This window comes from Aplidium turbinatum, chromosome 3 (genome assembly GCF_918807975.1).
Source record: "Aplidium turbinatum chromosome 3, kaAplTurb1.1, whole genome shotgun sequence".
In the NCBI taxonomy this organism is placed as follows: Eukaryota; Metazoa; Chordata; class Ascidiacea; order Aplousobranchia; family Polyclinidae; genus Aplidium; species Aplidium turbinatum.
The window spans coordinates 6,256,629-6,279,574 of NC_137474.1; the positions used below are offsets into that span (position 1 = coordinate 6,256,629).

Consider the following 22,946-nt stretch of genomic DNA (forward strand, 5'->3'; position numbering starts at 1 on the left):
CTATGTAGTTGGAAAATTAACTCAACTTTCAAACAGAGAATTACAATGCATAATTATCATCGAACAAGTTTTCAAAATGATGTCAAAGAACATTTTCAATTCATAACACTTTTTTAAATGTAAAAAAGTCGGTCAAAAAATTGCCATAGCCTTTAATACAATATAACTGGTCGACCCTGATGTTTCGGGATGAAGACCAGACTTCTGTGAAGCAAAATAGAGAATGATAACTTTCATTATCTTATAATGTAGTCACTTTATACTGGTGATACATTAATACATCTATTTGCCTGACTGTCATGCTGAACAAACCAGTCAGGATTTTCTTTTGCCAAACTCTGCATTGCACTAATAGAATCATGAAGGACCTGGCCATGGGTATTTATATTCGAGTCAAAACAACTTTCAAACGAGACCCGCTCATCATGCAGTCTGTCACTGTGTGCAATTCCATACATTTGAAAGTACAATCTTTTAAAATCTTGCATTAACTTAAATGATGTGAATGGAGGATTTCTGAATTCACTGGGAATGATTTCTTGGTCACAATAATCAAAATAAACAGAAAAGTATTTATGTGATTGATCGGTCTGGCCGAATGCATTGCTGTAGATTTTCCTCACAACTGGTGTGAACATGTCATTATCGATATTATTGCTGTCCCTTGTTTTCCATCTCTCAACAGCACCTGGCGACCACACAACTACTATTTTATCTGCATCATGCATGCTGTTTTCCATCCATGATTCTGAATCTACATAAATTTCTTCTTGACTATACAATTCAAACATCACATCAAAGTTTAGGTCACACTTCAAGTAAGATGAAAACTTTAGAAGAACATCTTTGTGTTTATCATGGTCATTCACAAACAAAAGATATAGCTTGAGTTGGGAAAGATCTGGGATTTCTCGAGGTATTTCATTGGACATGCAGGATAACCAAGCAGCAATTTGTTTTACTTTCCACCTTGCCTTAAAACATAGTGCAATAAAAAAAATCACTACTGAGATGCATAAGCAGCATAATATAATCAGAATTATGGAAAAACTTGTTTCAGAAGTCAAGCAATGTTCATATAGAGCAGTAATGTTTATTGTACGCCTGGGTTCCCCGGATACATACACTTGCAAGTTGTAAGTTAGATTTGTATTTAAAATTTCATTGGGAACAGTAATGTTTTTCACTCCATTTCGTGGAAGGTCATTTTGATCATCAAAAACACCATGAGACAAACGATTGCAGAAACCAGGAGAAGTAGGTTCACAAATCCTTAAAGATGGAGTATTAGAATAGTAACTTGGGACATGGTATTGAATCTGAAAGGAACGATTTTCACAGTTGTATGGTACAGTCACTGTTATAGTAATACAAGCCGTTGTATTTTCTACATTGAAGTCTTGACTACAGGAAGGAATGGATATTGCAAAATCTTCAGCATTGTGTTCAGGAATAGTTGAAATACGAGCAGTATATCTGGAGTCAGCTATTGCTTCAACAAAACCGTCATAATAAAAAGTAGCATTCCTATATGAGGGTGCAGAGTTAAAACAATAATACATCTCATGCAGTATAACGTTGGTATGGCTTACTATCTCAATGTGAAAGCCACTAAGTAATTCAACTGTTTCAGCTGGTACAATGCCCCATGAAATGTTCAATCCCAAACCTTCAAAATCATTTGAACTATACCAGTCATAGTGGAAAAATGATGACACAGCTTGATTTGGTGCTGTTTTATTGGTCGGTTGACAATAGTTTGAAGTTAAAAAGTATTCTTCAGTTGTAAGAAATGTTCCAACATGAGTGTTAGTGATGCTGTTTGTATTGCAGAACCCTGTCCAGTAAAGTAATATCGCTTCAACCAAAACCAAACAATTTTTTGGAACTTTCCGCATTGTGAAAACGTACATACTATAACATCTGAAATTCAACAATTATTATGCATTATTATGAAAGTCATTCTCAAATACTACGTTTCAATGAAACCTAACTTCATAATTAATTATTTCAAAAATACTATTAAAATTCACTTTAAGCTCTTCTGTGTAAATGTATATTCACTGGCGTAGAGTAAGGGGGTGCAGGGGTGCGGCGCACCCCTGCTCTTATTGGTATTGATATATTAAGCTGCGCCCTTTTGGGGCAAATTTTTAATTTCAATTGGGGGGATATCTAAATATCTGTGTATGCCTGAAAAATGAAGGCATGCAAAAAAAATTTTTTTTTCGTCAATGTTTAGACCCTGCTGTCGGCCCCGGAACATTTGCAGGTTACCGGAATTTTGAAATCTTCATAAAATCTTAATCTTTTGTGCTAGGTAGGGCATGTTGGTATTCATTTCTATTGTTTTTGGATAATTAATCCATTTATTAAGTTTACAGACAAATTTAGACATGTTTTAAAATTTTAATTTTTGCAACAATGACATATTTTCTTGCATTTTATGTAAATTTTTGTGGTTTCTGAAGGTTATGATAGTAGCAAGTTGGATTTACTGGTTCCGGTACATTCTGAAGCAATATAAATAGACTCATTAGTTAAACATTTTAACAAAAACAATGGCTAAGGAATTTCAGATGAAAAAATAGTATTATAATTCTTATTTATGTAACAAATTACATCACAGACATGTAAGTATGTGGGTCAGATGCATCAATTTTGTACCTGTAGTCTCCAGAACGGAGAAAAAATTCAGAATGCTTGGTGCCATAAAATTTTGATTTAAAAGTCTTGAGATACTTCTCTACCAACTAAATCAAAAGACTGCCCCCAAAAAATATCATGTTTTTATACTGAAAATTAAATATCAGTGTGAGTATACCTATTTTATCAGTTTCTAGCAGGTTTACTGCAGTTGTGCGATAATGTACCTAAATATTCTGATACTTCAGCCAAAGTCATGTATTGTTTGACCTCAAGGTAGTAATAAATCATATGCTAGCAATAGTAATAGCAATACTTTTTTCATATGGAGCCATTGCCAATCAAATATGCGTAAAAAGCACCTCACAATCACAGCTAAATTAAAATTTAACAACTTTAACTGTATCTATGTTCTCTAAGATCAAAAATAGGTTACAGAATGCTTCAACAGTTATCATTTCTTATGAGCAACTTTTATAGTAACATTACATGTAAAAATAACTGTACAAAGGAGTGCTTACTGGTTTTACAAAAAAAAAGAAAAAAAAAAGTTCTGGAGACTACAGTGTTCTGGAGACTACAGACAAATTCAATAAGAAAGAAATTCCTAATCTTTTATTTATTCCGAGTCCTCTCTATGAAATCCTGCTAAGTGAGCATACTAGTCCATCACATACTGGAAGAATGTTTGCCATTTTAAACAGGGAAGCATACATTTTTTGTTAAAGTTTGTTCTGGAGACTACACAATTTTGGAGCCATGCTAAATAGCTTCCATAGAAGAGTGAACTATTATCACACTTTTTAGTAAATCTGTTTTCTTGTTTTGTAGGTTTGTTTATATATAAATTTGCATCATTTTACACCCAAACAGGAGCACAGAGTAGGCATTGGTAGAGTAGTACCATGGGTCGTTCTGGAGACTACAACATAGTGGAGCCAAAATTGCAGATTCGTAAAATTGAGAAAAATACAAGGCCAAAATTGTAAAGCCAGTGTCATTTCAACATTAAAATGTAGCTAAAGCTGCACAGTGTTAAATAAAAGTCAGTTTAGCACTGCAGTATTTGCCTGTGAAAAATCACAAGGGAATTACAGAAGTAAAAACGTGAAAAATCCAAAAAAAGTGGGCAATTTTGTGATAAATCCAAAATTTTTGCTAAGAAGTTAACAATTTCCATTGAAAATTAGCATTACATAGGGGGGGCACATATCTAAACTGTAACTTAAAGCCTAAAAAAGTAGACTGAAACCTTAAGAAATACCAAAACTGCAAAAATGCGTTCTGGAGACTACAGGGTACAAAATTGATGCATCTGACCCATGTATGCTGTTTCTCCACTCATTAACTTGATTCCGATTTTACCTTCCAGGATACTACGAAATATACCTACCTGACTCATTCTTTTGAATGTATTGTAATAGCTGAGTGTAAGAATGGCATAACGATCTTCAATAAAGGATGATCCTTTGGAAATAGAAAAGTATGAGTCACTGAAAACATCCAAACTTCCGCTTCATTTGAATGTACTCAGACATTTTCTCTATCTCCGTACATTTCAATTTATGAATTCCACAACATCTAGTCAACTGCACAATTAACTCTATGAAGACATCATCAACATATATTCACCTGCATCTATAGCAGCCACAAACTGCAAGAAGACCATCATAGACCAAATAAAAGAGCTTGAAACCAAAAGAAAGACTGTGAACAAACACAAGAATAACCAGTAGATTCTTAAGTTCAATAAATTTTTTTTAGGAAGTCTTAACTTTAAAATTTGTATTCTACAGGAAAATGTGTTGCTGAAGGTGTCGTGGATCATCTCACCTCAATGAAAATTAACATATCTAACATATGTGTTATTTGAGGAGATGGTACAAACTCTAATACTAGCTGGAAGGATGGTTCAATGGCCCATATCGAAAGAAGTATAGGAAGACCTTGTCAGCATGTAGTTCGCTTACTTCACCACTGCGAGTTATCACTTCGCAAACTTTTTGAACACATTGATGGATCAACTTCAGGGCCAAACAGTTTTAATGGCCCAATCGGAAAAATGCTTGCCAAAAATGTATGAGAAATGGAGCCCCTACTATTTGAACCACTAAATAATATATATACCAAAATATCCTGAAATTTCGGTTCAAGTTAGCAGAATCTCTCAAATGATGCAAAGCACCTGCATAAGCTGGGCAAGGCGACCACTAGTGGAAATCTTCCAGAAAGTTTAATCAAGAAAAAAATTGGCCCACTGTGTCACTCGCGTTGGTTAACTCTAACTTATTGAACCTAAGAATCTGCTGGTTATTCTTGTTTTTGTTCACAGTCTTTCTTTTGGTTTCAAGCTCTTTTACTTGGTCTATGATGGTCTTCTTGCAATTTGTGGCTGCTATAGATGCAGATGAATATATGTTGATGATGTCTTCGTAGACTTGATTGTGCAGTTAACTAGATGTTGTGGAATTCATAAATTGAAATGTGCGGAGATAGAGAAAATGTCTGAGTACATTCAAATGAAGCGGAAGTTCGGATGTTTTCAGTGACTCATACTTTTCTATTTCTAAAGGACTATCCTTTATTGAAGATCGTTATGACATTTTTACACTCAGCTAAATTACAATACATTCAAAAGAATGAGTCAGGTAGGTATATTTCGTAGTTTCCTGGAAGGTATAATTGGAATCAAGTTAATGGGTGAGAAACAGCATACGGTACTTAGATTACTTACATGCCTGTAATGTAAATTGTTACATAAATAAGAATAATAATACTATTTTTTCACCTGGACTTCCTTAGCCATTGTTTCTGTTGAAATGTTTAACTAATGAGTCTATTTATATTGCTTCAGAGTGTACCAGAACCAGTAAATCCAACTTGCTACTATCATAACCTTAAGAAACCACAAAAATTTACATAAAATGCAAGAAAATTCGTCATTGTTGCAAAAATTAAAATTTTAAAACATGTCTAAATTTGTCTGTAAACTTAATAAATGGATTAATTATCCAAAAACAATAGAAATGAATACCAACATGCCCTACCTAGCACAAAAGATTAAGATTTTATGAAGATTTCAAAATTCCGGTAACCTGCAAATGTTCCGGGGCCGACAGCAGGGTCTAAACATTGACGAAAAAAAAATTTTTTTTTGCATGCCTTCATTTTTCAGGCATACACAGATATTTAGATATCCCCCCAATTGAAATTAAACATTTGCCCCAAAAGGGCGCAGCTTATTGATATATGGTGAGGAAATTTCAAAGTAGAGCGTAGAGTAACTTACGCTGCTGGAATAGTCACATAACACTATTCACGGCAATAATAAGTAAACCAGCTAAATTAGACGCGCTACCGGTATGTTCAACAAGGTCTTCCACTGTGAGATCAATTACGATTCAACAGAACACATTGTTTTGTTATCAGACGCACAAGAATCGCAATCCGCTCATTAACACATGAAAATTCAACACTGGCAGACATTGAATCAATGTAAAAAATGGGCTAATGTCCGCCAACGCCAGCAATTGTTTATCTCGGCTGAAAAAGTTTATTTAGTAGCGCAAAGGAAAAACTTCTGACCTGAGGGGTTGAACTCAAGCAAAACTTGGCCAGCAAATTGTGCTATTATGACTCCCCACAAATCCACGATATTCTTGAAGCAAAGGTAGTTCACAATGTGTGAGGATTAAATCGAACCGCGATAAAAAAAGAAAGGTGTTTGGTCGCAGATATTGCCTGCATTAATGACGTCTCTTACCGCCATTGTCACCTAACCAACCTGACATCATTGATTTATGCGGCCGCTAAGATTTGACATCGACGTCAACAATCATGGAATGTTACATAATAAGAGCGATTATATCCTACACGCAAAAGTAAAAAAATTATCGGTAAACAAGTGCATAAAGTTTAGAATTGACAACAAATCATTAAATTTGAAAAATAAGTTGGAATTACTGCAAATAAATGTATTCAAAACTTTTACTTCGGCCGACGCCATTTCACAATCCGTAATCTACGTCGGCAATGATTTTGCCACAGCAAAAATTCGTTATTTTAAAGGCTGCCGAGCTGGAGACAACGGCTTGCCCCGTGTATAAGTCGAACCTGTTTTATTTAAGGTGAAAATCACTTGCTAAAATCTCGACCTATACTCGAGCATATATATACGGTATTTGATGTTTATGCGTGTGATATTCTGATATAACTGCACCCCCGGTAATTTCTAAAACTCTACGCCTATGTGTATATTATACATATTTAGAAAACATACTTTCTGGGGTAATTGATCGTTGGAATATTTATCCTCAAACTAAAAAGGCTTAATCCTGGCAGTTCTACATAATTAATTATGAAGGGTTGGAACTAAGTATACAGTGAAGTGAAGTCGAGGTACCCATAAGTAGTCGAATTACCCATAAGTCATGTCGAATTACCTATAAACCATACGTGCCTATAAATGATGATGAATAACCCATAAGCCATGTCAAATTACCCATAAGTGACATAGAATTACCTATAAGTAATGTCAAAGCATGTCGAATTACCCATAAGTAGGCTTCCCCATAAGCTACGGTACATCAGGTAATTTGGACTTATTAGTAAATTGATAGGCAGTGGCTATTTGACCGGCGCCGGTCTTTGAATCTGAAACACTATTTGACCGGTCATGACGTCACTATACAGTCACTTTTTTCTTTTTCTCTTTCAAAGCAAAAGACGAGAAACGCATATAAGTTCTAAATCCAACCATCTCACTCAACTCGTAACGTGGCGCATGCGATCCGTCGCCGCCTCCGACTCTAGAGGGACTGAGTTCGATACTACCCGGAAGCGTTCTTTTTTTTTATTTATTTTTTTTTAACTAAATTTTGACACGAAGTGCATTTTTGTAGTCAGTTTTTAATTATTTTTTATGTCTTTTCAAATGTGAGTAATAAAGTTAGAGTTTTTTTAATTTGCTGGAGGTTTTTTTAATTTTTTAAGAGTCGGAGGCGGCGACGGATCGCATGCGCCACGTTACGAGTTGAGTGAGATGGTTGGATTTAGAACTTATATGCGTTTCTCGTCTTTTGCTTTGAAAGAGAAAAAGAAAAAAGTGACTGTATAGTGACGTCATGACCGGTCAAATAGTGTTTCAGATTCAAAGACCGGCGCCGGTCAAATAGCCACTGCCTAATATTAATTCGTCATAATCTTTGTCATTGCAAAACTGTGAGTGGTGATAGACTGCTGACTAACGTTTAGATTTCTAAGTTAAGCATTGATCTCAAAAGAATTAAGTTGAACAAAGCCTTATTAAAACATTAATTCATTTAAGTAGGCTATACGGTAGTATTTTAGTTAGGAAACCAAACCTTTGTTTAATGTCCTTTGAAAGTTCAAAGGACATCGCACCAGTTTGTTGGAAAGTACAATTTAAAAACCATGGTAATACACAAATAAAGCACAACCAACCATTTTTTAAATTTCGTAATTTATCTATTGTACAAACTCGAAAACTTTCACGGACCCCCGGTTGAGAACCACTGCGTTAGGCTATCCTATTCTTTGGTGTAAGACAGTATAAGCAATAAGCATCCAATCAAAGGATGTGAACTCGGAAAATGAAATTAGTGGTCTATTTATCCAAACAAGCAACACAAGAGTCGAACAATAGAAACACATCTGACATGGTCATCGAGTAACACTGCCTTCGTTTGCTACAGAAATAAATGTATCCACCATATCCACAGCCAGGGCCGGATTATGGCGGGGGCTGATGGGGCTGCAGCCCCAGGCCCACCAAGAAAATAGGCCCACCGATAACAACTTACTAAGAGTAACTGACATGCTTATTGTCATGATCTAAAGAATAAAGGACGAGAATCATACAACGAATATGCTAACTGTGTAAACCAGTGGTTCTTAGCCAGGGGCATGCCTCCCCAGGGCGCGTCAGCTAATTTCCAAGGGAGGTGCGAGACCTAACCGTTAATTTAATTGAGTTATGGTCGTGCATAATAGAACGGTTTCATAAAACTAGTCGGGCACTGCAGGATGGCAAAACTACTTTGAATAAGGCAACAAATTTTCTGAAGACACATCACTTGATCCATCGAGCAGATTCATAGTTAACTCACATTTGCCAAACATTGCCCAAATTATTTTGTGTATGAAATCCCGAATTGCAGCATACGATCGTCTTAAAATAATATTGTCGTTTCTGGCGGAATTAAACACCATGTCTAACTGAAACATTGAAGAGAGTGCAAAAACATTGCTTCACAATTATCCAGATGATCTAAATTCTAGAATAATCACTGCTTGGAGAGATGATTCATTTTTCTTCACTGCTAAAACAACACCATTTTAACAGCGAATGCAGGAAAGACACTCCAATGTTTAGATTTATCAATGAAAATGAGTTTATGTATGCATTTCCTAACGTATCTGTTGTAGCCTACTAAGAATGTATCTGTGTCTGATGATTTCTAATTGTTCAGGTGAGCGCTTATTTTCAGTGCTTAAAAGAGTAAAGAATTAACTGCGTTCATCCATTGGGCCAGAAAAGGTTGCATTCCTTAGCTCTACTCTGCATTGAAAACAAAATTTTGGAAAAAAATAGACACCCATGATGTTATTACCAGCTTTGCTTTGTTTAAATCCAGAAAACATGTCATTTGAATGTGTTCAATAAGTAAATACTGTAGTTCGGGTATAGTTTTTGTTATTTCATTTTAATTGTGATTGGTACAATAAGGAGAATGAACAGTGTTGTACGCGTCAATGAAATAAATTGACGGCGTCAGCGCGAATTGCCTAAAAACTTTACGCGTAAAGTATTGCGTAAGCTCTTAAAGAAATTGACGGCGTCAGCGCTAATTTCGAGCGCTATTTTAGCCAGGGTCTCACAAAACGGAAGTATTGCAACCAAGTTTAAGCTAACAATGGCTGTAAATAAAGAGCAGGTTTTATGTTTTGAGACTGTATTGTAATTAGCTGCTTAGCTTATTAGTTATTTACTTGTAGAAACACAAGCATTTCAAAACGTTTGTCTGACAATCTGCTGCGTTTGGGACGCATGATGTCCTTTCCAAGTGAAAACATGCGTTCCACAGTAGCGCTTAATGGTATTGTACGTGTGTTGTATTTCAAGAACAAGTCTTGAAAGCGTTTACTCGGAAAGGGATCACTGTTCCAAGCGTGCTGTGATGGTTTAGCACAGGGGTGGGGAACCTGCGGCCCGCGGGCCGAATGCGGCCAGCGTGACTGTTTCATGTGGCCCGCGTCAAAATTTCTTTACCCAAAATATATTGAAACAACAGCTCAAAAAAGAGTAGGCTCTACATTCTCGGTATATTGCGAATGGCCTGTGACTAGTTAATCCATCGGCTTCGCTCCAGACTGACTGATAAAAACGTAGAGATGCAGATAAGAGTTGCAACATCTTCTGTGTCAGCAGACATCACACGACTCACCAAAAATAAAAACTTTCAGCCATCCCACTGGCTGTGAAAGTGAAATAAATCATTGTCTACTTCGCTGCATTTTTTATCTGTAAATAAAATTTCGAATTTTTTAGTGGCCCGCCTGTATTATTTCTCATTTTATGTGGCCCGCAATACTAAAAAGGTTTCCCACCCCTGGTTTAGCATATATAAATCTTTTAACGCGGTCCACTGCACCAACATCGCTGTTTTCAAGGGTACCGTATAGAGCTCTTAAAATAATGTATCTTCAACCTCCGCGATGACATTCATTGATTTTCCTCTTTCTCTCTTTGATCCCTCGTTCTCGATACTGCTCACAATATGAGTGATCACTATTTGGGGAACTTCTTCCGCTTGTATATTCCAGGTAGCCATTCCAACCAACGCGAAAACGGGTAATTCGGATGAGTCGCAATGGCCAAAATACATCGTGAAACTCTGATTGTGAAACGATATTTTCCACGAAAACAAAAAATGACACATAGCGCTTGACGCTTAAAATCGGCCAAATAGTTGACGACGCTATCACTTCCGTCAACTAAAAAATAAATTGACGGCGCTAGCCTCAGCGTCAACAAAAAGTTGACGCCGTCAACGTACAACACTGGGAATGAAATATAATATAGGCCTCAGATTACCATATAGCCCCAGGTCCATCAAAACCTTAATCCGGCCCTGTCCACAGCAAGCAATGCATTGTTAACCTCAAAGTCAATAAACACTTTTCTTAACACTTTGCTCCTCAAAGGGAGGCCAGATTTGGCCCCCCCCTCATATTTCCTTTAATTATTTGAAGCACAGTAACGCCATGCACTTGGTTTTTCTTGACTTTTCCTAAAATTGCCAGGCGGATCTGATGATATTAAATTTGATGCTAAAAGTTGTGTAGTTTTCTTGTAAATTCAAGATTTTGGTGAATTTTTGCTATTTCTAGCTAACTTCCAGCAAAGCGTGAAATGGATTACATTGCGATAACAAGCCATAAGCTCATAATTGCTTCGTGCATCGATATGCGCGAGCAGAGAGAAACATCCTCTTGCTTTCCTTTGTTTGGTTTGACCTCAATAATACAAAGCGCGTTATTTCTTATGCTACAAAGAAAAGCCAGTGATCGCAAAGCTGTTAATTAGAAACAATAATAGCAAGCTTTTTTGCGTTATCAGCACTACAAAGAAGAATAGCAATCCACGATCAAAATAGTAGGCTATGGAGGCCACAAACTAGTCAAAACAGTTGTTTCAAGCAGATAATATTCATTGACGAATAAAAAACGTTACAATAAGAAATCTTCTCTTGGATAAAGACACGAAAACCTGGTTTCGAAATAAACGTTCAATGGAAATGCTCTTATTGACAAAACTTGCAATTGAGGAAATGTATCACTGCAAATGCTTTTGGGAGAAGCCGGAGAAATAGCGTTTTTGCAAACAGTAATTGTGAGATACACTCAAAATTATGAGATAGGCTCCATTTACACGTAGCAGCTAACTCGATGGCGTCCCTTCACTGCTTTATGTCGCCTACTTGTTGTTATGTCCTGTATTTTTGTTTCACAGTGCACTGTGTTTTGTTCCAAAGAGCGCAAAATAAAGATGATAATGCCTCATCTACATTACAAAATATTTTGTAATGTAGGCCTACAAACAAAATGTACAATGTACACAATGTACATTACAAAATATTTTGTACTGTAGACGAGGCATAAATTTAGGCGTCACATAAGACAAACAACAAATCAGCTTTCTTCATCATTGATTCAACATCTGAATACGTTGCGCCAATGTATAAGAGGCCGGCTATTGTGAAGACCCGCCATTTATAAACGATCCGATTATACCAAAAGTGGGACAAACTAGTGGATCAAAGAATGAATAAATAATGCTGAGAAAACTAAATCTAAGTGACGAACAATACCGATGTCTTCATTTATCTTGGAAAAATGCTGCCTAAACTTATCAACAAAAAATACAGTAAATAACGGCAAGGATCCCGAAAGCAGAATTTGCTCGACTTTGGCATGAATTTAGTCAGACATCTACAGTAATAATTCCACACATACAATAACGGGCTCTCAACTGCTGTAAGATACATAATAATCAACCTGGTTCTGGGCGATTTGTGTAACAGTTTAGGGGAAGACACTACTTGAAATGATGCACCACACAAAAGATTTTCAATGAAGACTGAGTCTAAAAACCGATGTGGATAGTGCTGCACAATAACTTCAAGTTTAGGACAGAAGAGGCACAAAATATCACGATAAAAATAAAGACCTTGTGGGAAATTTTCGAGAATCATAACACGATGCAAATACCATAAACGCTTAGTTTGCATGCTGCTCTAAGCTGGCCGGCAACCACAAAGGTAGACAATAGCCTACAGGCAGTTTATAATTCGATAACAGCGCAATAAACATTATAAATACGTAAACCGACAATTTTCTTTTACAAACATTTTACGTCTAATAGTAAATTTTCCCCCAACAATTTTTTGTGAAGCACTTGCAAACCACGGTTTTGTAAAATAATTCATCATTATTATTTTTTACTTCTCGGATATTGTAAAACGTCATCAGCAAAATCACAAAAAAACATTTCATTACTTCAATGTAGTAGGCCTAAGAATTTTTTATAGAATTGTAGCCACGTTGTTTCAACAAAGAAGCCATTTTTTAGCAATGTAAAGTTATAGAAAATAATTTGCAATCATGCAAATGGTTGGAAAGAATCTAGGAAGTCTTCTCACAATCTGGCACAAAATGATTATGTTTATTGTATCTCAGTAAAATGTTTTACGACAAACTTTGAAGCTTCGTTATAATCATTTTTATCTTTGAAGTCAAACGTTATTTTTTTTTGGCCAGAAACATAATCACTGCCTTGCTGACGTTGTCGCTTTTACGCGTATTTTTAGTGCTTCAAACAATAAGGACCCAGTCAGCAATCCAGTCCTTTTACATTGATTCAACATTTGTAAACGTTAAATTTATGTAGATTTGCTGACTGTGGGTTATTTCACATTTCCTTTGTTTACGCATGTTCCTCAATTCGCTGTTGCATTATTTCGACGCTGGCTGACTAAAAATGTATTTTCAAATTGATTGACACAATCTTCAATAAAAAGTGAGCTTCGAACTTAGCTTTGTTGATGTAAATGCTGTATTTTTTGTGGATGTAATTTATGAGTCATGTTTATAAACACCCGTAAGCGAAATGACTTATGATGTGGCCTGCATGATATTTGTGATGCGACTTGACACAAATCCACAATTTCAAAAGCACCTAATTTGAACTTAGAAATTTCAGATTATTTCAACAACTTGTTCAATTGTCTTCTCTCTACTAAAAATATTCATACTACAAACTCAATTGTAGACCTAAAATACACAAACGAAGATGTAAACAGCTATTCAAGCAGGCTAAGGTGTTACTTATGAGAAATTTGGTTCCATAAAACTAGAAGCTAGCCATGAGTTTCGGAATGCATTAGTTTAGGATAAAAATGTAAGACAACAAACGCAGTTTTGTTTTTTTCAAATTCGTGTAACAATATTACTCTGACTGTAACTATTTTAGAATCAGTGAGTAGCTTACAATAAGATTTGCTCGCAAGTCGTAAATTCTAATCAATGCAATGATTCGGCACACCGCACACACACTTCGTGCGTTCGATCGAGCTCTTTGTTATTTAGAAGTTTGCATGAAATCGGATTAGCACGGTTAATTAAAGGCGGCAAGTTAAATCAAAATTGTCGTTTTTGGGTACCTTTGCAAAAATTGAAATATCAAGTTTAACATATAAAATTTTAAAATAATGACTTTTCAAACTTATAGACAAATGATTTGCTTTCACACCAGTGCAACTTCTGTTGAAATAGCATCAGCGGATAACTCGTAACAGCTGATTGAATTTGATCCAAAAACGGCCCCCCCTTGAGCAGTTAACTTCCAAAAAAACGTTGAAAAGCAAAGGGTTAAACAAGGATAGCTTACTTCTGCCACAGCTCACATACTTTTCCTTTTTGGTATCGTTGCTTAGCCTTATTTAGCTTTCGCCAAACGTCACATAAAAATAAACGAAGTGGCTATTCTTACAACATATTGTAAAACTAGCCTCTGAAGCTATTCTTACAAGCACCACTCAAGCAAGACGTTGTTTTCTCGAGCAAGACCTTAATGCGCTCAGGCGTTTCATCCGACGACGCTCATACGTAATTTCGCGCGCATGCGTATTGGCTTGTGCTGCACACTTGATCGCAGAGTGGACCGCGGTAGTTGCTGATTTTGCTGATCGAAACTACACGTCAATGAATCCTTGATTTTGCTGATCGAAACTACACGTCAATGAATCCATCGTCATCATGATTACGAAGGGAGCATTATATTACAGTTTTGAGACACTTTCTTCGGCTATTAAGCAATGGGAAAAAGAAAACTTTGTCAATGTTTATGTGAGAAATTCCATAACAATTGAACGCGCAAAACGACGTCTAGCACTTACATCCACAAAAACCTGGAATGAGCAGTTGAAGTATCGTACAATACAGTATGCTTGTGTGCATGGAGGAAGAACACCCAAATCATGTAGTCAAGGAAAAAGACCAAATCAAAGGTAAGTAATGATGGTTTTGTCCTTGGTGCCCATAGGTTGAGCTACTCATGTAGCCTATATGCATAAGTTTTGCTAATAGATTGAGTTTTGCATAAGTGCAAATTGCCTACATTCCTTATGAATGCTGAGAACTTAGCAAAATGCATATATTCTGCTGAACCATTCCCGCATGCTGTCTATTGTAATTTCCATTGAATTGTCATGCCCAGAATTATTCCTAAGTTGCATTGAATTACCGTACCCATTAGTTTTGTCAATTTCCCCATAAGTTACGTCGAATTGCTCATCAGCACAATTTGTCGAATTACCCGTAAGTCTCATGGAATTATCCATAAAGACATGTCTTATGGGTCTTCAACGCAGCTTTTTGGCAATTTGACGTGACTTGTGGGTAAATCGACTAGATTTATGAGAATGCTCGGCTGAACTTGTGGTAATTCAACGTGACTTTATGGGTAATCCAGCCGGACTTATGGGTAATTCAGGTGGGCTTATAGGTAATTGAATGCAACTTATGGGCAATTCGACATGACTTGCAGGTAGGCTACTTCAACGTGAGTTATGGCTAATTCAAGTGTACTTATGGGTGATTCAACACGGCCTACCGTATGTCACCTCATCTTTGTTGTTTTTCAGTACTTTTATCAAAGGTTGTCCATTTGGAATCAAAGTAAATGCAACGTCAGATGGAAAAGCGCTATGCATCACTGAGATTAGTAATGTCAATGATCATAATCATGATTTCAATGAAGTAAGTGGAAATAACCCTTTGTAGTAGTCATAGCCTTTGAGCTATGGTCACACTAGTTCTGTATATGATGAGGCTTTCATCAGAAATTATGTGAAGGATAAAAAAGAGCAATAACATTAGGGGGGGGGGGGGTTAATCGGCTTTTTTTTCAAATTCAATTTTAACCCAGGTTTTAGGATTCTAAGAACTTTAGTAAAAAAAATTTGAAATTTCCGTCCAAAACCCCCCTCTATCCAAAAAATTACTTTTCGTGTACAATTGCATTTTGATTATGACACTTGAATTTCAAATATTGTTTGCTACTGTACTAAAACACGTTAAAAATGTTGCAAGACAGATTTTCTGATCTTGACTTCATCGTAAGACATGGTAAAGTGGTCATTTCACTTTGCGCGCATTACTACGCACATGCTGAATATGACCAGTTTTTGCGAAACTGGTCATATTCAAGCCGCCGATTCACCAAACCTGGTGATCTTGCCCATCTCTGTGGGTTGGACACGTGTCAAATGATATGTCGTTTTCTTGATTATGTGCATATAAATTATTTTTCAGAATGCATTTAATTTGATGCCTAAACAACGAAGATTAAATGAAACAGAAAGCAGTGTGAACGGAGAAATGCTTGCCACCAAAGCAAATAAAAAGTTGGTACAAAAGCACATTGCAGCTTCTACAGGAAAAACAGTTATTCTTAAAGATCTGCATAATATTGCCGCAAAACAGAGACCTTTGTATGAAAACACCTATGATGAACTTATTAATGAAATGAAGAAAGAAAAAGGTTAGTCGACAGACAAAACTTTTTTGTCTGTTATACAAGATATGTTCATGCTAAATAGTAGAGATGACTTTCCATGTGCAGTATGATAAGTAATGATAGAATGAGCTCCGGTTCCGGTCAAATTCTGGCTCCGTGCTGAAGATGATGTGACTCCGGCCTAGAGCCGGAGGTGTGTGTGCAAGCTGTGGTCAGGGTCATGACCTTGGATAAATCTATTTTTTTTGCATCATTGTAGTACTGCAGCAATGCAAGAATAGGCTACCAGGTTGCCTGTAACATTGGTCAACACCGTAGGCGTATTTGCAATCTATAGGTCGCTGCTGCAGATTGATTGTCACATGATATTGTGTGTGAGCATTCTTCTTGAACCATTTCAGATATAATGTCAATTAAGCAATTTGCGATTGACCTCTCGCCGTAATGGTTTAGACTGCAGATGAATTATTTCGATGACGCGGGTTCAATTCCCACCATTGCTAGTTCAATTTAAAGTGTTGACCGCCTGGTTTACCGGTCAATAGACTTCGTCTACTGCAGCGAACTGCGGAGTACCAGTACGCACATCGCACATCATAGTAGGCTACACAAGAAAAATATCTAATTTTCAGACGTTTTTCTATTCAGAAAACGTTGTCTAGTATAACCAACACAGAACCCTACAACGTGTGGAAAATTTGCAACATTGAGCTATAAAGGGTCAATTGAGAGTATTTTTTGCTTCATTTTCTTCACAAGAATTCATTCTACTTTCCCAACCTCATGCTCCAAAAATTTTTGTTGCAACATCAGGCGCTATGGGGATTGTAAGATTGAAAGCGGGATCAAGGAATTCAATCAAAGGTCTTCAATATCTTGAAACAATTCTACATTGAGTGGATAGAAATAGAAAACATTGCTAAATTTGAAATCTACGTAAAAGTTTACTCCTAATGGATCCTTTTAACGGACCCTAAGCATTGCCATGTGGCATCTTTTAGAGAATTGGGTGAGAGTGGTATACAACCGCTCAGTTGGAACATTGATTATATGATGTAAATATTACCAAAGGCATAAACATCCTTCCTCTGGCCAATAATTAGAATAACATAGAATAGAAAACAAATTTCACTAAAAGTTGATGTTTTTGCTTTTAAATCTGATGTAGTCTGGCCCAGGATTGCCAAGATTCTTGCTTTGTAGGGTATACTAATCCTCAGTTTATTTTCATTTTAGGTGCCGCAGTAGATGTGTTTGCAGATGATGACAAACAATTGCAGGCGATATACTTTCAAACGAAAGACATGCGGGAAACCTTTGCGGCATATCCCGAAATGCTGCTGATTGATGCAACCTACAAACTTAATGACTTGAGAATGCCATTATATGTTATGCTGAATGTTGATGGTTTAGGTCAGAGTGAAATTGTGTGTCTGTGGCTTGTAGCCACTGAAGACAAACTGACTATCAGCAAGCTGTTAACTCAGTTTAAACTCCACAATCCAGCTTGGGATAAAGTGGAGGTTGTAATGGCTGACAAAGACATGACAGAGCGGGATGCCATGATGAAAATGCTGCCTACTGCAGAAATTTTAATTTGCTATTTTCATACCCTTCGCACTTTTCGTAGAGAAGTTTCCATGGAAAAATTAGGCATTTCTTCAGCCCAAAGGCAGGTATCACTTGAAATTTAAGGAAAACTGGCAAATGCCAAAAATGAGTCAGCTTATAAGTTAATGTATAACCAATTCGTTGAAACAGTCCCAATTGCTGTCACAACATATTATAACGATAACTGGCATGCTATTCGACATCAATGGGTGGATGGACTGAGCAACTTGAAAGCTAATTTTTTGAACAGAACTAATAATCGACTGGAATCCATCAATGGAAATTTGAAAAGTGTCATAACAAGATACTCAGGAATGACCATGTTTTTTAAAGATCTGATGGCATGTATCCAATTTCTTTCCACCGAACGTGACCACAAAGCGTCAAATGCTTTCCTTAAGGTTCCAATGGATGCAATTTCAAGTGTGGCGGAGAGACAATACCAACAGCTACTGACACCATTTGCATATATTCATGTGCAACAACAATTCAAGTTAGCGGAAAAGGTTGTCATGTCAGAGATTTTGAATGATTCTGCCATAGTAAAATCTCGTGTCCATGGGGAATTGGCAGTCACAACAACAGCATGTCCTTGTGGATTCACATCATCAATGCTGCTACCTTGTAGGCATGTCTTGGCAGTAAGAAGGCAGCTCCATATGTCAGAGTACAATCCCAATCTTTGTTCAGAACGGTAGACAATGCAATATTTTCTTAAATCCCATCGCCTGACAAGAAACTCACCGGACAACGGTCCTGTATCCACATTACCAGCTGTTGAGATTCTTAACAAGCCTCAAAGAAGATGTGTTTTATCAGAACAGCAAAAGTATCGCCGGGTTCAAGATATTTCCCAGAAGATTGCGTTAATGATATCTGAACAAGGAATGGATGAATTCCAATACAACCTGGATAGTTTATGACAAATTGCAGAGTTCTTGCAGGAAGGAAAGAAATTCCAAGTTGTGAACTTTTTGGGTCAAACTCAGAAAGGTAGGCCTATAATTATATGCTAGCACTATTTACTAAATCAGAAAAACTAGACTACTTTTTCAAATATCTGAAGAGATATGGGTTAGTTACTGCAACTTGCGTCGTGATTTTGCACTTTTGCAGTCAATTCTTTTTTGAGCAATGATTTTTATGGCGTTGAGCTATCCAATAGGTGGGCTAATATGTACTGCATGCGCACTAATTTACGATTATACAAGGTTGCAGATGCTCAGTAATTCTGCTTTTGTGAACAACTGCATGATCCTTTTCAGGCACTGATACTGGAAGTGCTGCTGCAACATCTTCCAGCAATGATCCTGGAATTGCATTTCCTACGGTCTCAAACAGTACTTTACAGCACACACCCGGTGACGTCTTGTCGACCGTTGATACCAGTGCGATTATGATGCAGACTCCGTCCAGTTCTGTTCAGTCTTTTACAAGTATGTGCTGTTTCTGAAAGCTTCATTTCTGATTAGTTGTCTTTTTTTTCTTGCATTGCATGCAGCGCTTACACTACGTTTCATGTTTCTTAAGATTATAGCACGGTCTGCATTATTTGATAACTAATGAGTTTATTGACAGGTGATGCAGCATTCTGCAAATAATCATCGAGAAACACCTAGCAGATTTTGATAGATACTGGATTGGTTGGCATTCGGTAACCACGCCAGAAGCATGTTTTGGCTGCAACAAAATCTTGTTTTCAAAAGGTTAATGTAGATTTGTTGACACCTCAAGTGCTCGCTTCCAACTCAAAATACGGTATACCACAATATCTACTGCCAGTGCACGTATTTACGATTATACGACATTATGTTCCGCCCAGGACCGTAACCTCGTCAGTTTGGTCCCCATTGCAACAGTGCAACACATCCAATAATTGTCCAGTAAAGACTCGTGCAACGCTTCTATTGTTTCTTCATTGCTCAGAGGTGATCCTTTTCAGGCACTGATACTGGAAGTGCTGCTGCAACATCTTCCAGCAATGATCCTGGAATTGCACTTCCTACAGTCTCAAGTAGTAGTTCACAGCACACACCCGGTGACGTCTTGTCGACCGTTGATACCAGTGCGATTATGATGCAGACACCGTCCAGTTCTATTCAGTCTTTTACAAGTATGTGCTGTTTCTGAAACATTCATTTCTGATTAGTTGTTTTTTTCTTGCATTGCATAATGCACTATGTTTATTAATTTTTTAATAAAAACGTTGAAATAGTGATGTTTTCTACGTTGTAGCTTATATTCGATTCTCGTTGTGTTTATTAACAGATGATGCAGGATCAATTAAATTTCCACCGAAGATGATGAAACGTGGCAGGCCAAAAGGAGCTGGATTGACAGTCATTGGGTTACCACGCAAGAGACAAAAAAAGAGCGGACCAATTCCATTCAGACTGAAGTCGTCTTTTCAGAAAGAAGCAGGTTTGTTGCATTTATGTTTGTGTGACTTCATTTTTGTTATAGCCTACGTTAGTTTAAAAAACTACACTTTGACTTCTGTGGGCCTGCCTAGCCGATAGGCTACGTCAAAGCGTACGTAGGCTACATCAAACAAAGTCACCCATGGTCATATTTTTCAGCAATACTCAGTTGGTTTGTCGATTCTGAGGTAATAGAAGAGGTCTTGCGTCCATTCAGCGATCGACTGATCGAAGAAAATGAAATTGAAACATTGCCCGAAAGAATTCCAATGAAGTGTTTAGATGAAAACATTGCCATTGCTTCTGTGCGAAGACATTTTTCTTTTGACGGTTGGAAGTTGATGGAGAACCTACTGACCACTTTGCGAAATAAAGGCCGCTGGTTGTGCACCTCCTGTTTTTTAGATCTTGATGCAGGCGACAGCATCATGTGCGACTCGTGTCTGGATTGGCACCATCTGAGATGTCTTGGTAGAACAATGCCGCCAAAAACGAAGTCTTGGTTCTGCAGGAAATGCAACCTTATGGAGAAGTGACATTGAATGTTCAGGTGATACTGCAATCTCGGTTTGTCAATCAAACCAAGGATATGTAAACCGTGACCTACGAAAAGACTTATTGGCCTTGACGCGTTATGCTTGAAACTTGTAACATTTGATAAAAATCGTTTCTTCAATGGTCCTCACATAAAACGCTAACGATGTGTTCTTGAATGACTAATGAGTCCAATCCTGGCATTAAAAGTTCTGATTCATTTAGGACATTTAACATTCTTTGGGAGAGCTGGCTGAAAGTCATGGACTAGTACAGGTTTGTAATGTAGTTGCTGCAATATACTACGGTCCAACAAGACCTTCAACAGTTCACCAATATTCAACTATTTTACTGTTTCCAACTTCACACAATTAGTATATGTTGAACTCTTTCATAGCAAATGGTAGTACAGAACTTGAAAATACCAAGTAAAAGGTAGCTCGAAGCTGCAGTTTTTTTTTTTGACTGACTCATCAGGAGCTGTCATCAGAATAAAACAAACCTAAATGTGGTGAAATAGTCTATTTATAGTAGAAGGAAAGAAGAAAAACTGGAGCTTCAAACTATCAGCTACCTTATACTCGCTAAATCCAGATTTGTTGCATGTGTGTAGTATTTACATTTCTTCACTGTAATCTTAGGCTATGGCATAAATGCTTTGATTTCTTATGGCAAAAAATGGGTGTTGAAGATCCATAAGTTTATAACAATAAAAAATCAATTGTTTATTGTTGAAGTGGTTGGCTTCAGTTGAAGATGCCATGAGATCCATTGAAGAGTACGAAGCAAAAGCAGGAACGAAGCTTGTTGTTCAGAAACGAGCATACGGTGCCATGTTAATGTTGATTTTTAACATCCTGTCATTGTAATTCACTAGTGTAATAAGTGTTGATATTCATACTACAATAATAAGCCTTTTCTTTGTTGACAAAGATTCTGAAAAGGTTTCTGCAAAGCACAGTGTTTTCACCAAAGTGGAGGTTAGGCATCATAAAAGAGGAAACGGTTTACTAACTGCAAAAAATGCTATAAACATATGTAAATGTGTTCTGTTTCATCAACTTTTCATCTCGTTTCTTAAAGACACGCAGTTTTCAGGTGTAAAAGCGTTGTTGATTCAAAGTGACCTAGCCTACTTCACTGACCTCTTTTGTATTTTTTCTATCTAGTTTGCCAAATCCATACGCCTATGTGGTGTTATTGATTGGACCAAGTGACATGTCCAGCGGTAACCAAAGGCAGGGTTTGGGTCACAACCAATGTTTGTTTTGAGACAATTTATTTTTTACCATATTCACGTAGTAGGCTTGGTGGTTTTCAATGTTACGTACAGTACCGTATATTATTTCTGTAGGCTACTATCATAAGATGAAAATTTAGTTGATTGTAACTCATCTTAGATGAAGAGAATACGATTGTTGCATCATTACGGCCAAGGCATTTGCCTCTTGGATGCAACTTACAAGACGTCCAAGTATTCCCTTCCTCTATTTTTTCCTTGCGTCAGAACGAATGTTGGTTACCAGGTTGTTGCTACGTTTATTATCCAAAATGAACAAGCTTCGGACATAGCAGAAGCACTTTCTGTTGTAAAAGGGTGGTCAGAAAACTGGAACCCTTCGTTTTTCATGACCGATAAATGTGAGGCGGAAATCAAGGCCATCGAAAGCGTTTTTTCAAGTTAGTGAATTGCATTAACATTTTCGTTGCTTGTGTGCTGTCTCCATTGCTCATGCATTTGTGTCGTCACTGTTAAGTTGCTACTGTACTTTACCACTCAGTGCCCACGACTTCTTGTTCCGCAGATTGCTACGTGTTACTCTGTGCCTTTCATCGCGAACAAGCCTGGGAAAGGTGGATGAGGAAAAGTGACAATGGCGTTCGCGATGATAAAGCAATTGTGCTGACATACTGGACGCAATGAAGAAAGCAACTACATAGAACAGACTTGTTTGCAATCAAACCAGGCGACAATGAGCGATTGGCAAACGCGATACCCCCCTATTCAGGGATAATATGCGTGTCTGTGACCGCAGGGGACCTGGAGCCGAGTTGTTTTGCACGTTGATAGCACCATGCAGTTGCAAGCAAAGTGGGGCGTGTTGTCACAGCACGATTTCCATGTGATAACCTAA

General features: G+C 37.2%; 4 protein-coding genes across 5 annotated transcripts; 3 read left to right on the forward strand and 1 right to left on the reverse strand.

Annotated features, from left to right (window-relative positions):
- Nucleotides 1–257: 257 nt before the first annotated feature.
- LOC145766134 (interleukin-17 receptor A-like) lies at nt 258–932 on the reverse strand. The gene has a single exon (XM_082577790.1). The coding sequence runs from the start codon at nt 930–932 to the stop codon at nt 258–260; it is 675 nt and encodes a 224-aa protein (XP_082433916.1).
- A 13,552-nt stretch (nt 933–14,484) lies between these two features.
- On the forward strand, nt 14,485–17,940 carry LOC145766135 (uncharacterized). The gene is made up of 4 exons (XM_082577792.1): nt 14,485–14,735; nt 15,372–15,486; nt 16,042–16,197; nt 17,527–17,940. The coding sequence occupies exons 1-4, from the start codon at nt 14,485–14,487 to the stop codon at nt 17,938–17,940; spliced, it is 936 nt and encodes a 311-aa protein (XP_082433918.1).
- A 790-nt stretch (nt 17,941–18,730) lies between these two features.
- LOC145767360 (uncharacterized) lies at nt 18,731–21,937 on the forward strand. 2 transcript variants are annotated; one of them, XR_014288768.1, is made up of 6 exons: nt 18,731–18,850; nt 19,123–19,293; nt 19,800–19,970; nt 20,126–20,278; nt 20,437–21,087; nt 21,549–21,937. XR_014288768.1 is itself a non-coding variant. In XM_082579170.1 (5 exons), exons 2-5 carry the CDS (start codon nt 19,254–19,256, stop codon nt 20,811–20,813), a joined length of 741 nt encoding a protein of 246 aa, XP_082435296.1. In that variant the 5' UTR covers nt 18,731–18,850; nt 19,123–19,253; the 3' UTR covers nt 20,814–21,450. The 2 variants fall into 2 exon arrangements, 1 of the variants encoding a protein (XP_082435296.1); XM_082579170.1 differs by lacking the exon at nt 21,549–21,937 and having other exon boundaries at nt 20,437–21,450.
- Nucleotides 21,938–22,101: 164 nt separating this feature from the next.
- On the forward strand, nt 22,102–22,744 carry LOC145765898 (uncharacterized). Its single transcript, XM_082577564.1, has 2 exons — nt 22,102–22,491; nt 22,617–22,744. Exons 1-2 carry the CDS (start codon nt 22,212–22,214, stop codon nt 22,733–22,735), a joined length of 399 nt encoding a protein of 132 aa, XP_082433690.1. The 5' UTR covers nt 22,102–22,211; the 3' UTR covers nt 22,736–22,744.
- Nucleotides 22,745–22,946: the final 202 nt, after the last annotated feature.

What these genes read in the sequence shown, in the direction of transcription:
- LOC145766134 (XM_082577790.1), bottom strand. Translation starts at nt 932, where the DNA reads ATGTCCAATGAAATACCTCGAGAAATCCCAGATCTTTCCCAACTCAAG.
- LOC145766135 (XM_082577792.1), top strand. Translation starts at nt 14,485, where the DNA reads ATGATTACGAAGGGAGCATTATATTACAGTTTTGAGACACTTTCTTCG. An exon ending in GGAAAAAGACCAAATCAAAG is followed by an intron (nt 14,736 to 15,371) that starts GTAAGTAATGAT and finishes GTTGTTTTTCAG; the next exon opens with TACTTTTATCAAAGGTTGTC. An exon ending in TTCTTAAAGATCTGCATAAT is followed by an intron (nt 16,198 to 17,526) that starts ATTGCCGCAAAA and finishes AAACAATTGCAG; the next exon opens with GCGATATACTTTCAAACGAA.
- LOC145767360 (XM_082579170.1), top strand. Translation starts at nt 19,254, where the DNA reads ATGATGCAGACTCCGTCCAGTTCTGTTCAGTCTTTTACAA. An exon ending in TTCTGTTCAGTCTTTTACAA is followed by an intron (nt 19,294 to 19,799) that starts GTATGTGCTGTT and finishes GATCCTTTTCAG; the next exon opens with GCACTGATACTGGAAGTGCT. An exon ending in GTCTTTTCAGAAAGAAGCAG is followed by an intron (nt 20,279 to 20,436) that starts GTTTGTTGCATT and finishes CATATTTTTCAG; the next exon opens with CAATACTCAGTTGGTTTGTC.
- LOC145765898 (XM_082577564.1), top strand. Translation starts at nt 22,212, where the DNA reads ATGAAGAGAATACGATTGTTGCATCATTACGGCCAAGGCATTTGCCTC. An exon ending in CATCGAAAGCGTTTTTTCAA is followed by an intron (nt 22,492 to 22,616) that starts GTTAGTGAATTG and finishes CTTGTTCCGCAG; the next exon opens with ATTGCTACGTGTTACTCTGT.